The following is a 22,165-nucleotide window of genomic DNA, read 5'->3' as shown; positions in this document are numbered from 1 at the left end:
GCCAATTTAAACTATAAATGCAGCCAAGTGAAGCTTTTGTATTATTGCAGACTTGTGTTATTTCATGCTTTTGCTTGTATGATATCATGTATGATACAGTTGCCTGTTTTTGTATTTTGCATTAATTTGCCAAATTAACTCATTTAACTAATCATATTTTTAACTAATTTATTAGTGAGATATTTTGTTGGTTTGTATAATTTTTATATTGTGTGTTGGAGGCCTTCATCTGAAGAGACTAGACCTAAAAGGGAGGTTGGCCGTTTTAAGAGATGTTTTTGTTTTTTTTAATGACGGTGATTCCTGTAGAATTAATGAAATTGAGGCAAATGAATGCTTCGCAGCAGAAATCGCACAGAACTAGGGCTTCTGAGTGAAGACTGGGTCCTGTCGTAGGTGGGCTGTTGGAACCGTGTAAACTGTTCAGCAGTGCGCATTCTGCACCCAAACTGCCAGCCCATCTCCTGGGACGAACCGCAGAACTAACGCTCTGGGTGTCACAGAAATAGCAGTTTACCAAATAAACAAAAAGCACCGGAATGTTCCCACGACAGCTGCTTTACTTTTAACCTTCGGCTCAGCCGCCATGCCGCGTCCGCCACCGTTTACATTTCAGCGCTCCGTGTTGCAGAGCCTCGTTTTCACTGTTTATCGCTTGTCTCGTGGTCCGGGGAGTCGCATGTTGTATGTCAAGAACGTGCCGGCGCGGTCAGCCTCTGAGACTTGGCGGTTTGTGAAGCGGTTTTGTTTTCAGGGGCAGTAGCCTCGCTTGTCAGTCTCGTAACTTTGCGGTTCTTGCCGCTTTCGCGCATGGAACGTAGGCGTATTGACTTTTCCAGAATCGGCAGTGGCTGGTCTCGTTCACACCCCCGGCGACCGTGCGCTATTTTAACAGGTTGCTAGCATTCGCGCAACAGTGGTGGTCAGGTACTATGCTGTCAATGGCGCACACTGTGTAGCTACCTAGTAAAGTATTTATTTGGTGTGTTCCTTACACTTTCTTACTTTTCCAGTTGGAAGAAATAACACAACTGGATCCATTAATATTTCAGTTTATATCACTAGGGCTTTAGCCAGCAAGTTGCCACAGCACAGCTGCATCATGTGGAAACGGTCACTAAGGCCGACCAGGCTGACTCGGCTTACATGGCTGTGCTGTGCCATCAAAGCAGTGGTCAGTTATTCCTTTTGACAACTTGTGATCCTGTGTAGGTGGGGCTCCAATCATGGATTTTATTTCCTGAATTGTGTGCTGTTATCTGGAGTGTGCCTCAGAATAATGATGAAGGCGTGGATAGCCTCGAACGCACAGCGTTTTAAGAGTCCTGCTGGGTTATACCTGTCAGTCCTGCTCCCATATGCAGAGCAACTCTGGCTAGCCTGCTGATTTTCTTGTTGACGTCTTTTGAAGTGCCTTCAAAGTAATGGGCCTCTGCCAGCTTTCTGCAACTCGCATTTCATTTTTTATTCCTCTTTTATATTGAACATAATTTGCTCTCTAGTCCGTCTGGTTTTCGTTTGTAAAACTCGACGGGGTTCAGTGGTTTGCAGTACCGTCTGTCCAGCATGCTCTCCTGCATTCAGAGTCTGTGTTGGTGTGGATGAGTTGGGTCCCTGTGGTCAGTAGAAGGATCACCACCATTTTGGATGTGTTTCCAGGAGTTCGGTGTGAGTGAAGGTCCATGCGCTGACACTCTCCTGCCCATTGAGAGTGATGTCTGGGGTCTGGCATCTTCACCTGTGTGCTTAAGGCTGAATAATGGGGAGACCACAGGTGTAGAGTGCACATTTGTACATACGTGCACTTGGGTGAGCATTTGTGTGCACATTTTTAACTGGAGACTACACGTGTAGAGTGCACATTTATGTGTAAATGCACTTGGGTGAGCAGTTATGTGCACATTTTTTGTGCATGCATGTGTCTGGGGTTTTTTTTCCTCATTTTGCAGATGTGAGAGCACTGATTTGATTACCGTTGTAACTATCTCTAGTTCTAGTGGTGTTTTTTTTTAACCATGCTAAATACAATTTGCTTTGGCTAGAGGTGTCTGCCGAATGCCTAAATTCCATAAATTTCAATGTGATCGAGCGGTGTATGCACGACTATAAGGAAAGGGGAGTGTTAAATTTGCTCAGGGATCGAGGAGTTCAGAATCTGCACCCGGTGGCTGAGCAGTGACCCGGGGAAGGACAAGGAGAGAGTGCCGAAATCCAAAACCCGCTGCAAACTGACGCCAGCGCATGCGAGATGAAAGGACTGATAAAATCCCAGGGAGCGGGGTGAGCTGGAAATGATTCCAGCTTTGAAGTCATTGCGTAGATTTCGGTCTGATGAAGGTTTACCAGAGTTCAGCAATCATCTGATTCCTCTCCCCCCAGTGCGGGTGCTTAACACCTTCTGTCTCAGGCGCGGATGTGTCTGACTGTGCTCCACACCTGACTGTGCTGTTAGCACCCTAAAAATGGCGCATTAACCCTCCCCCAGCCAGCAGCTGAGTTGTGCGGTTAATCAGTATAAAGCAGTTCTGCTCTATGACATCGCCGCCATAGCAACTTCGTCCCCCCCACCCCACCCACCCACGCACCCACCGAGGTCACTGCCGATGCTGGTGTCCATCTTTCCCTTTTTGCACGTGCGGAACGCAGCCAGGAGTCCTGAGCCATTTCATTCCAAGCTTGTTCCCGTTACCCAGAAGCTACTCTGGGGTCCCAGAGGGCCCAGCAGGACGCGGCTGTGTTACCCGTGTTACCCTCTCCAATCCTGTTACGTGGAACGGCCTGTAATGGGATCGGCCCGTCGCAGTGGGACCCTGGCGGACAGGGCCCCCCGAAATCAGGGGCAAGTGTAAAAAGTGTTGGCCTAATAAATGTGGAATTCTTACATAATTTCAAATTATTTCCGTCTACCCCTGGAAATGCACACCAGTTAGGATTGAAATGCTGTCCGGTGGACAGATGTGTTGTCATCAAACACGGTTTCCTCTTTCTGTTTGCTCTCTGCCTTATCTGCATGTGCTGGGTATCTGACTACCAGCTCGCACTGCCTCTCCCTGTCCGTCTGCCTCTCCCTTTCTTTTTGTTTCTTTCCGTCCCTCTTTCTGTTTCTTCCTCCCTTCTTCTTTCCCTTTGTCTTTCCCCCCTCTATCTTTTTTCTGTCTCTCTCACCCCTTACCTCTCTTGCACTCCCTCTGCTTCTCTTTTTCCTTGTTTTTTGTCTCGTCATCTCTCTACCTATCTGGTTTTTGTAGAATACATATGTTTTCTCCAGTTTCGGTCTTCAAAGTTCTCCACTATGGATCATTTGACACCTTTGACCCCGCTGACCCTTGACCCCCCCAGATCTGTAGTGCAAAGAGTTCATTAATTCACCATGACTGACCATTGTTTGCTCTCTCTCTCATACTGACCGCTACCCCGCCAGCCCCCCTCAGTCTCTGCCCCTGTCCACACAAGTTCATTTAGAAAAAGAAATAGAGGGAGGGGAGAGTGGAGGAGGGAAGAGTGAATGAGGGATGAAATTCAAGGCCGCACTGCCACGGCCCTCACAAGCAGCGTGGTGGAAAAAGAGAGCAGTGATTTGCTGAAGCGGATTGTGTTTTCTCCATTACCCCTCCCACCCACCCCTGCCCCCCTCCCCAGCCCCCCTCCCACCCACCCCTGCCCCCCTCCCCAGCCCCCCTCCCCTGGACAGACAGATCCGTGTCGTTACAGATTTATTGCACCTCTCCGCTCTTGTCTCTTTCACCACGGGCGGTGTCCTACATATCCACTCTCAAACTCACAAACAGGCATCCTATACGCTCCACCACACAGCTCCACCTCCTGAACTGGCCTGCCTGCAAAACACTATAGGTACATTGGTATATGAATTGTACATTAGGCATGTGCACATGTATGTCTGTGTGTGCGCATGTGCATGCGTGGTCATGCATCTGTGTGCATTTCTGTGCATTTCCTCAGACCGCAGTATCCACCAGACCACAGTATCCCTCAGACCACAGTATCCACCAGACCACAGTATCCCTCAGACCACAGTATCCACCAGACCACGGTGTCCCTCAGACCACAGTGTGGAACGCACTCGTACTCTCTGTGCTTTCTGTCAAAGCAACTGCAAACGTGCAGAATGGGGAAGCTGCAGCTCACTGATGCTATCATTGCAGTCTGTAAACTAATTTTCATGAGTGCAGAAGCCTGAGTCGTGGTGTTGGAGGCTGTTATTTGTTTGGTTATTTTTAGAGCACAAATGTATCAGTTATCAAATTGACCATGAGTTTTGAATTTCTGTGAAATTCTGCCCTGTCACTGTACACTGGCTGCTGCTCTTAGGTATGCAGAAATATACATGAACCTCAGTATTCATAATATGTAAAATATTTACATTCTACGAAATGATTATTACTGGTGTATGTATTATATTTGTGTGTGTGTGTGTATAAAATATAGTTATGTGCTTTAAATGGTGTTTGATGATCGTGAAGTCCTTGATATGGAAGCAGTGATGACCGAATACTGTGGATTTCATTCGTCTTGCATTTGTCTGTTTGGATTCGATAAAGAAAGCACATTTTTCAGTGTGAAAACCACTTCAAAGCGACACTTTGACAAAGCCGTTGAATGGATCCCTTTCTAGAGAGAGTGTGGTTTTCCAGCCGAATAGGACTACCTACTTAAAATCCGATGTGTTGGCAGGTTTTTAAACGGTTACTTTCCTCCGCGGACGGATTGCACGACACTATCAAACGCTCACCATTGGCCTTCACCACTCTCCTCATCCCCGAATGTTGGAATTCACTTTTAAGGTTTAAAAATAGTGAACTCTGTGGCTGACATGCCTCAGAAATCTACTTGCTGAATTATTATTTTTGTCATTTTTTGCTTCCACTCCACTGCATTAGTCTTTCTTATTAAATGGCAGAACTGACCAGCAGACCGGCCATTATTTTACAGCAGGACAGTTCTTGATAGAAAGTCTTTTATCTGTTATCTGACCACAGTGGAAGGGACAGTAATTTGATGTTGTGTTATCTCCAGCTGTCCTCCATTTCTTGTCTTATCTGTACCACTGAAATGCAGGGCTGTTCATTTTTATTGATTTAATTTATTTTGGGCGGACATGTCTGACAAAGCCCAGAGCCTCTGAATTGGGACCAGATAAGTCCTAAATTCAGGGCTTAGTCCTGTCTGGTGACCTCTTCCCCTCCACAGTGGGAGGGACTTCAGACATGTTGCCTTTTAGGTCCTCTTAGTTCACAGAAAAATGACACAACGGGTACACAATGTAGAGCAGGTAAAATCTTCCAGACTTGTGTGTGCGAAGAGGTGTGTGTTTTCCTGGTCCGGCTGTGTGCAACCATCCATCGCGTGGCAGTGTGTGTGCGTTCCCCTCTCTAGGAGGTGGGGAAGGCCTTGAAGAGGAGGCCAGTCTGGTGCTTATTTAAAGGTTAAGTGTTTAAAGATTTCTCTTCCCGTGTCAGTTTTTATTTTGCTGAGCTGGGTCTGGGGGGTCGGCGGGAGCAGGGGTTGCTGGGAGTCGAGCGTGCAAGCCATACGCTTCAAGGCCGCGTTCCGGCTGGCTACGAGCTGACCTCTGACCCCCCCCTTCGCTATAGATGTGCCGCGCAGGTCACGGGCACAGACACTGCTGTCCATCACTCAGCCCAGAGGTGATGGGAGCCCGATGGGCCCCGCCCTCAGCTGTCTGCACCCCTCCGTTTCCCCCTCACCAGAAAGGCTGGCCACGCCCACGCAGCCCAGCCACGCCTCAGAGTCCAGGCCCGCCGCCTGACACTCATAAATCACACAGACACAGGCCTAACACTAGCCCTGTGTTCCCTCTCTCTATCCCCCCCCCCCATTTGCTTCCAATACTGATTTTGTCACTGTGATGGTAAATGGAGGGTAGAGTTGAAGTGGGGAAAGAGACAGGAATGTGGAAACAACGTGTGTAAGGTTGTACTTCACACGACTGACATTCTGTCAGAGGAAATCTGAGCTGGCGGCGTGTATTTTTGAGGGTAAATTTGCGGATGTGTGGCAGAGAGAGAGAGAGAGAGAGAGAGAGAGAGAGAGAGAGAGAGACTGAGAGAGAGAGAGAGAGAGAGAGGTGCGAGGCAAAACACTTTTTTCCCGACTCGTTCGGATTTAGGCGTCTGCGAAGGAGTCGGTGGGGAGCAGATTTGAAGATCAGCGATAAAGCCGCGAGCGTAGCTGTTAGCGTGCTTCCTAACGTGTGGGAGGGGACCGGAGGAAGCGCGCCACTGGAAGGGGACAGTGTCGCAGCGCGGCGTTGGCGTCGCACTCCTTAATTATGCAGTGGCAGCGATTTCCCGCCCTCCCCAGAGAGAACGCCTAAACGGATCTGGAGGAGATTGTGGTCTGACATCATCGGTCCGTTTGGAGGGTTGCTGTGCAGTGTCTAGAATGCGTTAGCCTAGCGCGCGCTGAAGAAAAACAGAGCTCTGGATGACATACAAGCTTCATTTCTGCTCGCATGTGGAGTTGTGCGTTCACAGGACACGGTGTTAATGATGACTTGCGCCTTATATAGCCCCTTTCATGAATCCCAAGACACATTACAGTGAGGGTGGGGGAGGGGCAGAGTAGCTTCAACCCATGCTGATGCTTAGCACCCACTGGAAAGATGCAAGCCACCCTTTTTTCTACTAGAAACCTCACCACTTCAGCTAAGCATGTGGCAGACTTACTAAGCGACTGAGAGACAGTTAGGCAGGAAGATCAAGAGGGCTGTTCAGGAGGGCACGTGTAGCACAGACTTAAGGTTTTTTGAGAGATGATGAGGACAGAATGAAAAACGAACACACCGTATTCTCCATGTTTGTTTAAATCCGTTGCCAGGCTGCCAGACAGCGCATCAGCAGACTGGCTTCTCCCATCCACTGTGAAAGTGCCTTGTCTCTGTGTAGCCTGTATATGTAGGCCTACGTATGTGTATGCAGAGTGTATTTAGGCTTAGGCCTATTGCGTGTAGTGTTTCAGTGGGCGTACTTCATAGCTGTTGAAAGTGAGGAGATATAGGTCTGTTTATAGGGAGAATGGCAGGCAGCGCTGTGCTCGCTGTCAGGTCTGCGCCGCACGCTGGTTTCAGGGCGACGGGCTGAATTCCAGAAGACAATGGCTGCTTTCTCATTCTCTCGCCGCCGGCGACTGCGCGGAGAATGTGCTGACGGGGCGTCCCGCGCGGCGCGGGGCTGCTTCGGCGTACCGCTGTTACCGTTGCGAGGATTAACGTCCCGCGCTCTGCCAGGACGGAATAACTTGGGACCACACCAGACCAAAAGCTCGTAAGAGGGGGTCTGAAAAACCAGGACCAGACCAAACGCTTGTAAGAGGGGGTCCAAAAATCCAGGACCAGACCAGACCAAACGCTTGTAAGAGGGGGTCCAAAAATCCAGGACCAGACCAGACCAAATGCTCGTAAGAGGGGGTCTAATTAGGCACAGAGTGTGGAGACCAGGCCATGTGGATCGCTCCCAATCCACCCAGTAATCTCCAAGACACAGAATGTATCCAACAACATGCTTAGATCAGGGGTGGGCAAGGAGGGTTGTATCAATTTTTGGGTTTCATGTCAGCCCGTTGCCCTTAATTATTCAGTTATCCCAAACATTTACATTTGATCTGACATTTCTGTGAAATTTGTTGATAATTTCATGGATGACTGCTTAAATCTGTTCTGTCTTGTGGCCCTAACTGAAATGTTTACTGTGGTCTGATCTATGAGTGACTTGGCGTCGGTGTGTGCACCCGCGTAGCGAATTCAACCACGGTAACTATTGGAAACAAAAACAACTGCCTGCCCTGGCCTGGCCTGGACCGCTACTTAACCGCACTGAGATGTGATTTATTTTTCCGAGCGGTACGTGTGTGCTAGTGGGATGTTCCTGAGTTGATACAGGCTAGGCCTTACGGATCTTTGTTATTTAGCGTGTGCTCTTGCTGTTTTTCACTTTCGGTTTATATTAGCTGCCAAATTGCAGACATGTAATTTGTAATTATTGTTATGTATTACATAAACATGCAATGTGTATCAAACGTGAAATGTGTGTTATTAAACATGCAATGTGTGTTATTTATTGTTATGTATTCACCTTGTTGTTCATCCGTATACATTTTAATGTGTTTTGATGTGTAATGTAACTGGGTCTGTGAGCCAAATACAAATTACCATTTTTTAACCAACGTGCACAATAAAACTGAATGGAAATGAATGTGAACGGATTCATTTTAAAGGGCCGTGTCGGTCTGTGCGTGCACGCCTGCATGTTTGTGTTTGCGTGCCCGCGTTTGTGCCAGAGGAAGGGAGATATTCTTTGCGGCCCCGCGCCAGGCTCCGCTCTGTGAACGTGTTAGATTACCTTGTCTCATGAAAACCTGAGAGATATGAATTATTTTTGGCCAGCGCTGCAGTCTGTGTTTTTTTTTTTTTCTTTCCTTTTTTCTTCACGCAGACGTGAATAGGACTATTGTGCGCGAAGTGATGCCAATCTCGAGCGGTGAGCAGCGGCAGCCCGGGTTGGTGGAGAGCCAGAGCCAGGCAGGGACGGCCCGTAGGGTGGTGTCTCGGCTTGACGAGCGCCTGCGAGAATGCTGGGAAAAGGCATGTGAAGAGGTTGCATTCACAGCCAATGCTCCGTGACTCTCAGTTCACTCCTGCTTGTAGTTAAACAGCGCATGCAGTGAGTCTCACCTGTAACAACTGCTTGGGTGTAAATATTTACTTCGCTAGCGCCGCGGCCTAATGGAGAAGCATGCTTTATGAGCCACCAAGATTTGTTTTGTTTTTTGTTTTTTGGCCTGGAGGCCTCAGAGTGAGATTTGTCAGTTGCCTAATGGTGAAAACCCTTAATATTGTGCGTGTGTGTGCAAGCATTCATGTATGCAAGTTAGGTCTGTGCGTGCGTGCCTGTGTGTGCGTGCGTGCGTGCGTGCGCGCGCGTGCGTGTGTGCGTGCGCGTGTGTCCGTGCGTGCGTGCGTGCGCGCGCGTGTGTCCGTGCGTGCGTGTGTGTGCGTGCGTGTGTGCATGCGTGCGTGCGTGCGTGCGTGCGTGCGTGCGTGCGTGCTGGGCCTGTCGTAAGTGCAGGAAGCACAGCGGCCCTGGATGGGCTTTGGGAATGCAGGCAGAATGCTTAAAACCCCCCGGAGGAGGCTGAACCCCCTGTTGTTCTGACCTCTGACCTGGCTGTGCTGTGCAGGGAAGTTTGATAGTGAGTCCAGTGCATCCAGGGCTCCAATCTCCCACTGAGGTTCAGCGTTTTCTTCCTTTATACAGTTTAAAAATTCATGCTTCACCCGATCCCTTTGGAGTGTGAGATTTACAGCCCGGCAGATTATTTGCGCATCGCCCTGAGGGGGGTGGGGTTTGGGCAGAGGGGTGTACATGGTTTCCCTCCTCTCTCACCCCAGTGACCTCCCCTAAATCCTCTGACACGCTGACACCCAATACCCCACACATCTGACCGTTTATCAGTCAACTGTATCAACTGGGAGGCCACAGTGTGCCGTGACATGCCCTGTCTGTGTTAGTGACCAGAAGCGACAGGCCATTCGATGTCTGCCACGAGCGCCACCAGCTCTTGAACCTTGTTGACCGTGAACATTTTCTGCGGTTGAATAGGATGTTACAATAACATTGTCGCGGAAGAGGTGTGGTCAAGATCTGTATTCCGGATGCTGGAGGTTTTTGGTCTTCATTCTGTCCGTATATGTAAGAGGTAAACAAAGTGCAACCATTTCTGAGACCTGGTTCAAGGTTAGGGAGTGTCCGAAGACGACAAAGCAAGGCTTCCGTCCAACAGATGTGACTTTCATTTCACCAAAATGGCTTTCCCATGAATTCCTCCAAGAAAGCCGTTCAGACTTAGAATACTGCTAAATAGATTAGCAGTCTTGAACTGTGTCATGTCTCTATGGTTTGAATAAGTATAGCTAAGCTAAATACATAGTATGATATTTGATCTATGTTTTTTTTAAATGAAATCTACATTGCAGAGCTTGGTTTGCTAGGTCTCATTTCTTTTCCTAAGGTCAGGAAAAGTTTGGAAAAAACGCTAGTTCTTCACTTGTTTCCCAGAATTCTTTGCAGTTCCTCGCCTCTCCTCCTCTCGCTCTGCTTAGCCTAGCAGACCTACAGGAGTTAGAGCCACCTAGTGGTGTGCTCTGTAGAAAAGAAAACCAATAAAGAAAACCACTGTAAAGTTACTGACTTACAAGATTGTTGAAAGTTTCATGTGATGTGCATAAAACTGTCCTATCAAAAAATGACAACCCAAATGCACATATGCATACACGTGACTGCCCTGGTGTTCACAGCAGACAGTTTGCACTGGATTCTAAGCTGTGGATCTGATTTGGTCTGATATAACTGTGCAGTTTTTGCATGCAGTCAGGAGCTATTCCGGTCAGTTTGTTACTTTTCTTGTGGAACTTGGTGGAGCTGTCTTCCCTCATAGCTTCCTGATGGGATCAGTGCGTCACGGAGAAGCTTGACTGGACCATTAAGGAGGATTTCTTGCCAAGTTACTCCACAGTGCCGAATGTGGATCATATTATGGGTCCTATGAAGCATGCACCAGTGCATAAGAATGCAGATTGTAGTATTATCGTTATTATTATTATCATCATTATCATCGTGCGTTAGTTATTTCCGTTGCACTTGTAAAAATAATGTCTAATTCAGTTTTCCTTTAATATTGAATGGTTTCTGTGGTGCAACTGCTTAATAACAATGCAGCTGTTTCATAAATAACGCTCATCTAGCTGTGAATTTTTCTCATTCTGTGAATATGACAGTGAAGCTGATGCATTTGAAGCTGAAATTAGAAACAAATTTGCATTAGCCCACCTGCTGGCTGGCACAAATGTAGCATCACAGCCAGGCATAGGCTATATCTGGATAACCCAAAATTTGCTCCGCAGTAGGATGCTGGTTTTCTTTCTACAGTAAATATCCTATATATGATATGCCCATGGGGTCTCACTTTAATCTCAGCAGCCATTGGCTGAATGCTTCAAATTGAGCCACTCCTGTAGAAGTGGGGCACAGTGAGGGTGGGAACAGTGGGAGCTGAATGGTGATTGGAGATGACTAGTGAATAAATTCTGTCCATATGTTTGCTGTAAATGCAGGAACGTGTTATTTCCAAGGTCTGTTTAGAGTAGACCTCAAATCTATTGTTGCGCATGACCTGCCAGTCAGACAATATGGAGACAAGACTTGTAACCTTATATCCTTCTCTGTTTGTTTTGTGTGTGTGAGAGAGAGCGAGAGAGAGTATGCTTGTGTGTGCATGTATTGTTTCTACATTCAATGGAATGAGTGTGTGCTGGATCTGTTGTCATTACATATGTTCCTGTGACTGCTGGGTATTGTTTGAATGTATGTTCACTGTGCGTGCGTGTGTGCACGCGTAGGTGTGTGTGTGTGTGTGCATGTGCGTATGTATTTGTGGGGTCTGTTTTCATTACGCAAACCACAACCGTACATGATCTAATTAGTTTGAGAAAAACTGTAAACGGTGGCTAATGCATGCTGTAGAGGGTAAATGCTGTGTGAGTGCACCGTCTGTTTTGCTCCCTCTTCTACAGACCATCAGCAAGGTCTCTGTGGGGGGAAATGAGTGCATTTCATCCACACTGAATATTACAGTGTGTGTCCCAGCAGCGTTGAGCCATTAATAAAGTCTCATGTGAAAAAAGGCCATTGACTCCCCTGCGTATACTGCACTACACGCATGCGCAGTGTCCTGGCAGTCCGTCTGGCTTTCTGTCTGTGCATGGCCTTCACAGAATTAGCGGTACATTTTTCCACTTGCTCAAAGAGGATAAAATGGCTGTTCCAACTGATCGGCTCCAAGTGTTTGATCGCAGAATAAAACCACAAGTGAAATGTAATTATTACATTTTTTCTGTAAATTCAATAATTTTGTTTTGGAAAAACATTTCTGGAGGTGTGTTAGCCAAAGGTATTCAGAGGGTGAATAATACTGAGTAGTGGTATTTCATGGTTTTTCTATGACTGTGATCTTATCACTAAATTGTCCTAATGCATGTTACATGTGGATGTGGGTGAATTTGCTCATGTGGGTAAGCTTGTGTGTGTGTGTGTGTGTGTGTGTGTGTGTTTGCGCGTGTGTTTCTGGTGTCTGGTTCTTCCATCCAGATGGATTAGAGAAAGCCTCATCCGCTCTGCTGTGGAAAAGCTTTTTCCAGGGAGCCAAGCAGGAAGTGTGCTCTCGCAGTTTTTTTTCCCAGGGAGCTATGCAGGGAATCGGATTCGGACAAAAGCAACCACCGCTGCTTTTCAGCGTTTAAACCTCAAAGTAGGTTGTTTTAAGAAGCTTAAGCGCGCTCGTAAGGACGCGCGCTGCTGCGCGCTCGATGGCGCTCGGAGCCGGCGCCGCCGCTGGTTTCCAGCCAGGCCCATTAACGCGGGCCGGGGGCAGCGCAGGCCAGGGCCCCCTCCCAGTCATAAACCTGCTCGTTAATGACGAGCGACAGCTACGCAGCTGCTCCAGTCGCGCGCTCTGCCCCTGCCAGCCTAATGCTTTCTGAATGACTCGGCCGTCCGCGCTCTGAGTGATTTACCGTCCCTGCAGCGCTCCTGAGCGGCGGCCAATGGCTCCTTCCCTCGGCCCGCTCTTACCTCGCTGGCCGCTCTGGCAGGCGTAGGGCCCGGGTGGGCAGGGGGAGGGGGGGGGATCCTACATGGGGCGAGGCGAGACGCTGGCGCGTGCTCAGAGAGACGGGGCGAGGCTCAGCGGAGAGGAAGACGCCTCCATTGCGATGCCCGCCCGCCTGTGTGCTTTATGGAGGCGCGTCCGTGTTGTGGCCAGCTCCCCAGACGTTCGAGGACCTTTGAGTGGGACTGTGTCATCGTGCTTCCCGTTTAGTGATGCAGATTGCTCTGAATAAAACTGTGCCTTTCTCAGAGAGTCCTTGTGAATAAGCGGATCTGCAGTGCTCAGCATTGCAGCCTGGCTGAGATGCGGACATCTGAGCTGTTGGGAGAGAGGCTCCTAGTCTTTTGTTTGCTTTGTGGAGGTATGAAATGGAACCTGCCGGCTGATATCTCTTAAATCCCCCTCTCCTAGCCTGCCCTTCACATTGGAGAGACCTCCTTGGCCTGCCCCTATGTATTCCTCTCAGCCAATCCCATCAGTACCAGCACTGTGGTCATTTATGTGTCATCCCATAGGACCACTGGACCTGGTGTGCACTGGCGTGGTCAGAATTTGATTCCAGACTAGGCGCATTACTGCACTGAGAATCAGTGATTTAATTAGAGTGGAGGGGCTCATTTTCGCTGTAGAACTGCTGAGAGTCTCGTAAGCCTGGTCTGAAGAAAATAACCCTGCTGCCTGTACAAATTGCTCCAGAGACATCGGTATGCGTACGTGTTTAAGGAACGTCGCGTGGGCTCGAGCCAACAAAAAGAAGCACATCGATTTGAACATATGTTTTTGCTCCGGTGTATTATTTCTGTCGAGTGATTTTCGGATACGCACACCAATGAAAGGGAGATTATGGGACACCCTGTAAATTCTTAACAAGCGCCATTTAGCTGGGGCAGTCAGCCCCTATGAACATCAACAGGGTCTGTCAGGAAATAACTTGACTGTGTAATAGGGCAGGAGTGCAAAGGAAACAACAGGCCCAGTTTTTTTCCCCCAAGGGTTTGCTAATCGTAAACCAAGCTATGAATGAATCCTCATCTGGTGTCCTTTGGGGAATTGAAGATGTGAACTGCATATAGGGTACCAAGGACATGTATACACTGGGGGTCGAAATTACCATTCAAGTTTTGGTAGATAAACAGAACAGGCAGCGGTACTCTGGTTTAGTATTCACGTCTTAGGGTTTACTGCAAAAAGTAAGGATGTGCAAGAAGAAAACGTTTCCAGACCAGGTTGAGGAATCCTGTATTCTAGATCATAATACAAAAACATAAAAGGACATATTTCTGAAATTCTGATATTATTTGCAAGACAACATCTTGGTTAAGTGAGTCTCTCTCAGACCTCAAACTAGCAGGGAATTTCTTTAATCAGTTAATCAAACCGGACATTACAACCACAAACCGGACCTGTACAAATAATTTTGAAACATTAAACATTCTAGTCGAAAACACAACATCTGGCAACCCTAGTTAGCCCTTGTCCGATCATCTGTGTGCTATCAAACGCATGTTTATGTTTCTGGTACTAAATATGACTTTCTCACAGATCCGACCTGACGTTTCTAGAAACATGTTTTTTTTAGCACATTTTTCTTTTCTTTCATTTTTTTTTTGACTGCTTAACATTTGTACCATCATTGTACTAGGGGTTTGAAAGCTTGTCTTTAGCATCTGCTGGAGCCTCTCTCGCTGAATTATTCACAGATTAGCTCTCATCAGAGTGAGGGTGAGAGAAAAGCAGCCACAGCAATACAGAGCGGGGGCAGCCGGTCAAATGTCTTTGTGTTGAGTGGATTTTCCAGTCGCCCTTGCTTTATGAAGAGTTTTAAGAGGACCGCGGGGGGTGTGGGGGGGGAACTGTCCTTTCACATTGCACGCTGCCGAAAGATGGCCTCGTTAAAGTTGAATCGTAGCAACAGATGCGCAGCTAGCTCTCGGAGCGAATACGCTTTGGCCCTGTGCTCTGCTGTTCTGTTGAGCCTGGCTCGTTTTTTAAAGCCGCCTTTAACCCCTCCATTTGTACGGTTTCTAAATTTCATCAGATTCTCTGTAACCGTCTCGACAAATCCCCAGGAAGGACTGGGAAACGCAACAGGAAAAATGCTGGGTGACAATTGGCAAGATTGATATGATGGGAAAGCTTGTCTAGTGTAGGTAATTGTTGGCAACCTGCTCCGCTGTTCAGTTGTGAGTCATATCTTCAGCTCTTAACCGAAACATAAATTAAACATAATGAACTTCAGCTGAAACATAATGAAGGAAAACAGTTGGCAGGTTTTAATGTACTGATGATGTTCTGGATTGAGCAAAATCCTGTCTTTGTTTTCTCAAGTGTTGGCACGTTTTCCTTTTTTTCTCTTTTTTTTGTATAGCTAAGTGCAAAATGAAACTATGTATTTTTGATGAGCTTGTTTGAAGAGAGATGTGCTTTTCACAGCACAATTTCCCCCCACCTCCCCATTTTAAAGTTCCAGTTTTTCTTTTATATGTGTAAAGAATAATTTAAAGACACAGTTGCAGTTCGTAATTTTATGACTCTAGTTCACCCTTAATATTGTGGTGTGTTCGTCTTTAAGAAGCACGGCATGTGACTTATCTCGGAGGGCTGGTGTTCTCCGGGTGAGCATGCTGTAAGGGCGGGGGCCTGGCCCCGGCCTCGTTAATGCTGGGCAGAAAGGCGATGACGGCACAGCTTCATTAGTGAGCGACAGGCCTGTGTCTGCTGCAGCTCCTCTCTGTGAACCGGAGAGGCTTTAATGAGGCCATTGCCTCCTGCAGCTCTGTGCTTCATAAAAACCCCGCCTCGCTCTGGACCTGCTCCCGAGAGCCTCTCATTCACAGGAATTTAACCCCCTCCGCCCCTCTCTGTCCCGCCTTCTCCCTCTTCCTCTCATTCTCTTTCCCTCTCTCTCTTTCTCCTGCCTCCTCTACCCCCCCCACTCCCTCCCTCTCTTCTCCCGCCCACCTCTCTCTCTTTATCTCCGTCTCTCCCTCCCTTTCTCCCTCCCCCCTACCTCTCTCACCCTCCCTCTCCCTCTCTCCCTCCCTCCTACCTCTCTCTCCCTCTCTCTCCCTACAGATGAAGCTGTGGAATAAGTATAAAGTGACCAGTATCCCGTCCCTGGTGTTTGTGGATGCTGCCACAGGAAAGGTTGTCTGCAGAAACGGTCTGCTGGTGGTCCGGGACGACCCCAAAGGTGGGTGTTGGCCTGTATTTTTTGTCACCATCTTGGTGGGAAAAATGGGTGTCAACCCTTAAGGGGAAGGGGGGGGGATAACACAGGGGGATAGGGGTGGGAGGGACCACTCCTCTCCACAAGCCTCTTGTCAGAGCGGGGATGAAAAGCAGGAAAAGCTTTTCACTCAATGCCAAATGCGGGGTATATTCTGTAACCAACATCTTAATATTTTGACTCAAGCTGGTGAAGCCGTACTAAGACTCTTCCTGTGCAGCAAGGAACCGTAGCGTTCTTCATCTCCCCGGGAACAGCAGGAGAACAGGGAAGAGGCCTAGCGGGATGTCACCCGCAGTGCAGATTGGATTTCACATGAGCGCAGTGACACACTCGGACCGATTAATGAATACCATGCCTGCACTGTACTGCAGTGTTGTTTCCGTTAAAGATGTTACACGTAGATCTGCAAGAAACCTAGCTTAAGGGAAATTTCTCCACATGCACACAGACACACACACAGACACACACGTATCTTCTCTCTCTCACTCACACACGTATCTGCTCCTGTCTCTGTCTCTCTCTCTCTCTCAGGCACACCATGTATCTATTCCTCTCTCTCTCTTATGCGCACCCACACACACACGCACACACATTTTGGAATGTTAATGTGTGTAATGGTAGGATAACCTGATACATGGGAGCAAGCACAAATCCTGCCCTTTTTCTTGTCTCTAGTTTTAATGTAAAGGTCAGAATTTTGTGATAGAGTGTCTGACTTTGAGGGCAGGAATTCACACTGAAGAGATTTTCAAAGCTGTCATTACTGCTTTTTGTGAATGATGGGCCTGGTTAGTAGATGAAATACAAAAAAAATGTTGATTCTGGGGTTTTTTTTTTTAAGATGTGTTTAAAATTGTGATGAACTAATGTATTTTCATATCATCTTCCATAGTCATCTAACCCCTTCCCCTCCAATCTCCTCACCCCTCCCTCTCCATAGGCCTGGAGTTTCCATGGGGACCCAAACCGTTTGCGGAGGTGGTGGCGGGGCCCCTGCTCCGGAACGGCGGGCAGACGATAGAGAGCAGCTCCCTGGAGGGCTCGTACGTGGGGGTGTACTTCTCAGCCCACTGGGTGAGTGTGTCCCCCGGGCCTTCGGACCCGGAGCAGCAGGGAGAGACGGGGGGGGCTGTGGGAAATTCCGCTAAAACATTCCACACTGCTGTTCCCCAGCAGATGGGAGGAGGCGCTGACTTCCTACGACAAGACGCTCTCAGCGGCTCACTGAGCAGGTGGCTTTGCAAACTGCCGCTCTGGTCAGAATGTATGCCCTCAGGAAACCCAGAAATGCAGAAATCCAAGTTTTCTACCTGTTTAGCTGACTTGCCTGCAGCAAGAGCATGCTAACGCTAATACTTCTGCATCAGCTGTGACTACTTGGACGGTGACTTATTGGTTTGAGCAGGCCCACAGTCAATGCAAATGAGTTCCAACTGTGTGGAGATATCCTGCTTTCAAGTGGAGCTCTACCACCAGGCTGAGCAGTTTTGCCAATACAGCAGCTTTGGCAATGATAGATGTGTTCTCTAATGTCTGTCAATCGGATGCCAGAAAAATCTCTGTCCAGCCAGACAGACTAACTAAATTGACTTTGATCTGCATTGTCGTGAATGTCTTTGAGGAGTCTGGTTTTGAACTGGTCGAAGATCACAAACGGATGTCTCTCTTTCCTGGTCAGTTGTCCTAGCTGATGACAAGTTTGTTGTTTCAAGTATCTTGAGGCCCAGTTGAGGCTCTTTAGCGCTCTCAGTTATGGAAGGTCTGTTGTGCCTTTCAACATAGGACAACACCCTAGAGATTATGTCCTTACACTGTTTGCAGATCTTGTTCAGAATATGGATGTATGGCAGCCAGACCAGGGGGTATAATCACCAAAATCTTAAACCATGTTCCTCAAGCCAGCGACATGATGCACTTTCAAAGCTCAGAACTATAGATGATGAGCTGGGTGCTTTCTTTGAGCCTGTGTCAGGCTTGCTCACAAATACCGAACCACCAAAAAAAACAGTATGTTGTCTAGATGGGCCAAAACAATGCAATTTACAAGTTACTTTTACTATTTCTCAAAATAAGTGAGGTCTTGTACTCATTTGACTAGGCAGTAGTGTGAGGAGTGGTGGGGAGGGAAAGCGGAGGGGTAGGGGGGGCAGGGGGGCTGAAGAAAGAACGCTCTGTTGTGGAACGACGATGATGATGAAGATAATGGTGATAACGATCTTACAGCTTGTGTTCAGCATTGGAAGTTCCCTTCGCTGAGCACATCTGAGGAAAATTGTTGTGATGATGGTGGTGATGAAGAGGATGATAACGATGGTGAGGTCGACGATGATGATAGTGGTGGCGTGGATGACCATGATGATGGTGATGAAGATTATGGTGGTGATATTGATGGAGGAGGAAGGCAGTCGGTAGAGAACAGTAACCCTGTAGTCCTGCAGCAGCAGTAGTATAGTGTATGTAACAGTAGAACAGAGCTGGGACTGTAGCGGGGACATGGCTGGCCAGTAGAGCGTGTAATGGGCACAGGAAGAAATAAAACACTTGAGTCAGTAACGGCAGCGAGTGAACGGCAGGAAACGCTTCACCTCAGTGCAGTTATTCGGGCTGCGCCCCGAAGGCGAGGCCCCAATCTCCAATCTCACGTCCCTGGCCCCGCAGGCCGTACACTCTGCTACGGGACATTAAGCTCTGATGCCCCTCCCCTGCCGCTACCTGCAGCAGGAAGCCCCCGGGCCCTGTCACTCCCGCGCAGTGATCCCTCTCTCCTCTCACACATCAGTCACACGCTCGCACTCGCAGAGCGAGCGCCGTCTCGCCGCCCTCGCCGTTTCCCCACAGCTTTACGCGTTGAAAAGGATGAACTGGAAAGGCCATTGTGTCTGTTTCTGTGCATAGTGTTAATGCCACACTCCACAGCTCTGTCAGACTACCCCACCACCCCCCACCCCGATCAGAAAAGAAGCGTCAGTCATAGGATACCCCGCATCTGGCCTTGGTGTCCAGTTACTGTCAGTACTTTTGTCTTTTTCAGGACTCTGAATGACCTGAAGCAGTTGGATGAACTGAATAGTGGGGGGTTAGAGTTAGGGTTGGGGGGGTTGTTCCCAGAAGTGTTCTGAAAGAACTGCCCCATAAGAGCTATATGTGTTTGTGTGTGTGTGTATGTACCTGGAATCGTTGGCTGTCTCAGCACGTTTACATGTGTGGACCTGTGTGTTGGCAGTGCCCTCCCTGCCGCAGCCTGACGCGGGTGCTGGTGGAGTCCTACAGGACGGTGAAGGAGTCGGGCCAGAAGTTTGAGATTGTGTTCGTCAGCGCAGACAGGTGAGACCATTAAACACATCTGTGTCAGCATGCAGTCTGGTTAGATGGGCCTGTATACAACGGCCAGGGAAACTGGACCCAGGAGGGGGAGTCTCTTCCTGTTGGGAACTGGGGTGTCTCCCTGTCAGAGAGATTGGGTACAAAGGGAGGGGGGGCGGGGGGTTTTCCTCATAGGGGAACTGGGTACAAAGGGAAGGGGATGTCTCCCTGTAGGGGACTGTGTATGGAGGGAGTGGGGGGGATTTCACATGCAGCTAAAAGACACGGCTTGCGTTTCCTGTGTCCTTCACGCAGGTCAGAAGAGTCCTTTAAGCAGTACTTCAGCGAGATGCCCTGGGTGGCGGTTCCATACGCTGACGAGGCCCGCCGGTCACGCCTCAACAGGCTGTACGGAATACAAGGTACGCCCTGGCACCGGAGGCGGGAGCGCGGCCAGGGAACAAAATGGACTCTTCAGTCTCGGTTCTATCCGACTGTGATTTCCAGTAAAAATGAGCTGAGTGTTCCTGCTGCTGAAGCGGAAGCTTTAAAATCTTGCGCTTTTAGTGGTTTGCTAAATGTTGGGTTTTTATCTGATTGTGAGTTCCGGTAAAAAAGGAGCTAAGCGTCTTCGCTTGTGCGCCTGGGTCGTCAGGTTTGATCGTTTTCAGCGAGTTCTGGTGGAGGCAGCGGGAGATGCAGTCAGTGAGCTGTGGCTCGCACCCTCCCTCCCTCTCCTGCCTGGAATGTCCGGAATGCGTCCGGGCTGAGTCTGCCCCCCCCCCCTCCCGCTCGCGCTCTCACCCCCCCACCTTGCAGGCCTGCTGTTCACGCCGCCTCCCCTCTCACACACAATGGACATTCTGTGTCTGTTTTTGATAAGCCCTTTAATACTGGAGCAAGATTCTTATCTGGTTAAAAAAAACAGTTGAAGGAAAAAAGGGAGGGGGATGAAGGGGGGAGGAGAGGGGGGTTTGATGGGGGGAAGAAAGAAAAACACTAGAACAGTAAACACAGCAGGAGCTTGTGTCCTGAAAGAGCTCAGAAGCCCTGCTGCAGTAAAGGCCTGGTCAGGACCTTAACATGCACCACCCTGCCGCCCCCCCCCCAGTACTACCCTCTCTAATTAGGCCTGTAAGAACGGCCCTCAGTCGCACTTATAGCTCTCTCTCTCTCTCTCTCTCTCTCTCTCTCTCTCTCACGCAGGCATCCCCACCCTCATTCTGCTGGACACGGAGGGTCACATGATCACGCGGCAGGGCCGGGTGGAGGTGCTGAATGACCCGGAGTGCCGGCTCTTCCCCTGGCACCCCCGGCCCGTCCTGGAGCTGAGCGAGTCCAACGCCGTGCAGCTCAACGAGGGGCCCTGCCTTGTGCTGTTCGTGGGTGAGGACCCGGGGGGCAGGGCTGGGGGGTAGGGGTGTGGCCTGTGGTTTTTAAGAGAAATTGAGCAAGTGAGGAGTAATTACAATTTTCTATGTAGGCGTTTAGCTGGCTCTTTTATCCAAAGCGGCTAACAGAGGTATCTAGGAAACATCCCCTGGGCCTAGATTTAAGTAACACTATAGTAAAATCAGTGCTGTCGTAGAGATTCAGGCCACAAAGGCAGAAAAGGGTTTGGGCAGGCTGTCCAACTCATTGCACTGATCAAGAGGGAGAGGCCTTCTTTAATGCTCTGCTACTAATAGTGGTGAAGTATTATATTCATATACATACAAGTGTTATATGGGGTATTATGGCTACAAATCTGATCTTAATGCTTATAAATCCAGGGTCAAATTCAGTCAGATCACTAGATTACCGTTTCTAGATTAAGCTGAGCCTAGATAGTGAAGTTCTTAAAATAGACTCATTATGCAAACGTTGCTGCAGCGTCTTTAGAATATTACATATCTGCACTGTGGGAACTGCTAGGCCCAAGTCTCCATTTGTTTAATCTCTGATCATTGGATATATGCTGTGAAAAACTGACATCATCGATCACATTCTTTCATCCCTTTCTCAGCCGGTTTGGTTTACATTGATTGGTTTGAATTGGTGTGCTGTGCATGTGGTGAAAAACTAGACTGTGGTGCGAAAGGCAGGCTGCGTTCGCTTGAAAAGTTGACACAGCCTGCGTTAGGAACCGTGGGAATACCATAGCCCTGCCACTGACCCATCTCGCTCCTACATCCTTCCCCCTTTCCTCCTCCTCTTCCTCCTCCCTCTCTCAGACGCAGAGGAGGAGGGCGAGCTGGAGGCAGCCAAGGGGCTCATCCTGCCCATAGCGGAGAAGATCATGGCCAAACACAAGGCCAAGGAGGAGGAGACACCTCTGCTGTTCTTTGTGGCTGGAGAGGTCAGTGGAGTGGGGTGGGGGGTGGGGGGGTGGAGCAGAGGGGGCACGTGGAGGAGACCCAGTGCTGTCCTGTTACCTTAAGATCCGCCCCCAATAATGCTCTACACAGGCCCCAAGTCCTGGGCCATGTTCGAAACAGCCTCCTACTACTGTGTCCTCAAAATATCTGCCGTCTGCTAAAGATACTGCCTACTGTTTAGTGCATATTTTTTGTCCTCAATGGGCAGTATGCGAAAAAATATGCATACTATTTTCCAACAGTACTGTGGAAGTGTTGCAGGACATCCTACCTTTGTAGAAAAAAGGCCCCGTCTTTTCTTCTGTGATTTATGGGACCCAAAGGTGGATCCGCCTCTTCCTCTCTGTGGGACCTCCTAAAAAGTATGGTTTACTTCCTGAAAAGTGTGCTCCCAAATCAGGAAATAAGTATATGGTCCTACTCAACAACTTTCTCATCAAGTGTATTCAACTTATGTACTGAATAGTAGGAAAGTACGCTGTTTGGGACACTGCCCTGCACTCAGATGCAAATGCAGAAGAGGTCCCTAATAGCACCCGCTGCTGCCTCTAATGGAAAAATGAGTAAGTGC

The 22,165-nt window shown here is 48.7% G+C and overlaps 1 protein-coding gene across 1 annotated transcript in view; it reads left to right on the top strand.

The window, feature by feature from the left end:
* The window catches only part of LOC135263404 (nucleoredoxin), a 51,646-nt gene that overhangs the window by 25,177 nt on the left and 4,304 nt on the right, over positions 1-22,165 (top strand). The window contains exons 2-7 of the mRNA XM_064351374.1: positions 15,778-15,895; positions 16,875-17,008; positions 19,158-19,258; positions 19,553-19,659; positions 20,444-20,623; positions 21,451-21,575. Coding sequence (XP_064207444.1) covers positions 15,778-15,895; positions 16,875-17,008; positions 19,158-19,258; positions 19,553-19,659; positions 20,444-20,623; positions 21,451-21,575 — 765 coding nt within the window. The remainder of the gene's footprint in view (positions 1-15,777; positions 15,896-16,874; positions 17,009-19,157; positions 19,259-19,552; positions 19,660-20,443; positions 20,624-21,450; positions 21,576-22,165) is intronic.

The sequence above is a fragment of the Anguilla rostrata genome, chromosome 9 (genome assembly GCF_018555375.3).
Source record: "Anguilla rostrata isolate EN2019 chromosome 9, ASM1855537v3, whole genome shotgun sequence".
Lineage (NCBI taxonomy): Eukaryota > Metazoa > Chordata > Actinopteri > Anguilliformes > Anguillidae > Anguilla > Anguilla rostrata.
This window is presented reverse-complemented; position numbering and strand designations above follow the sequence as displayed.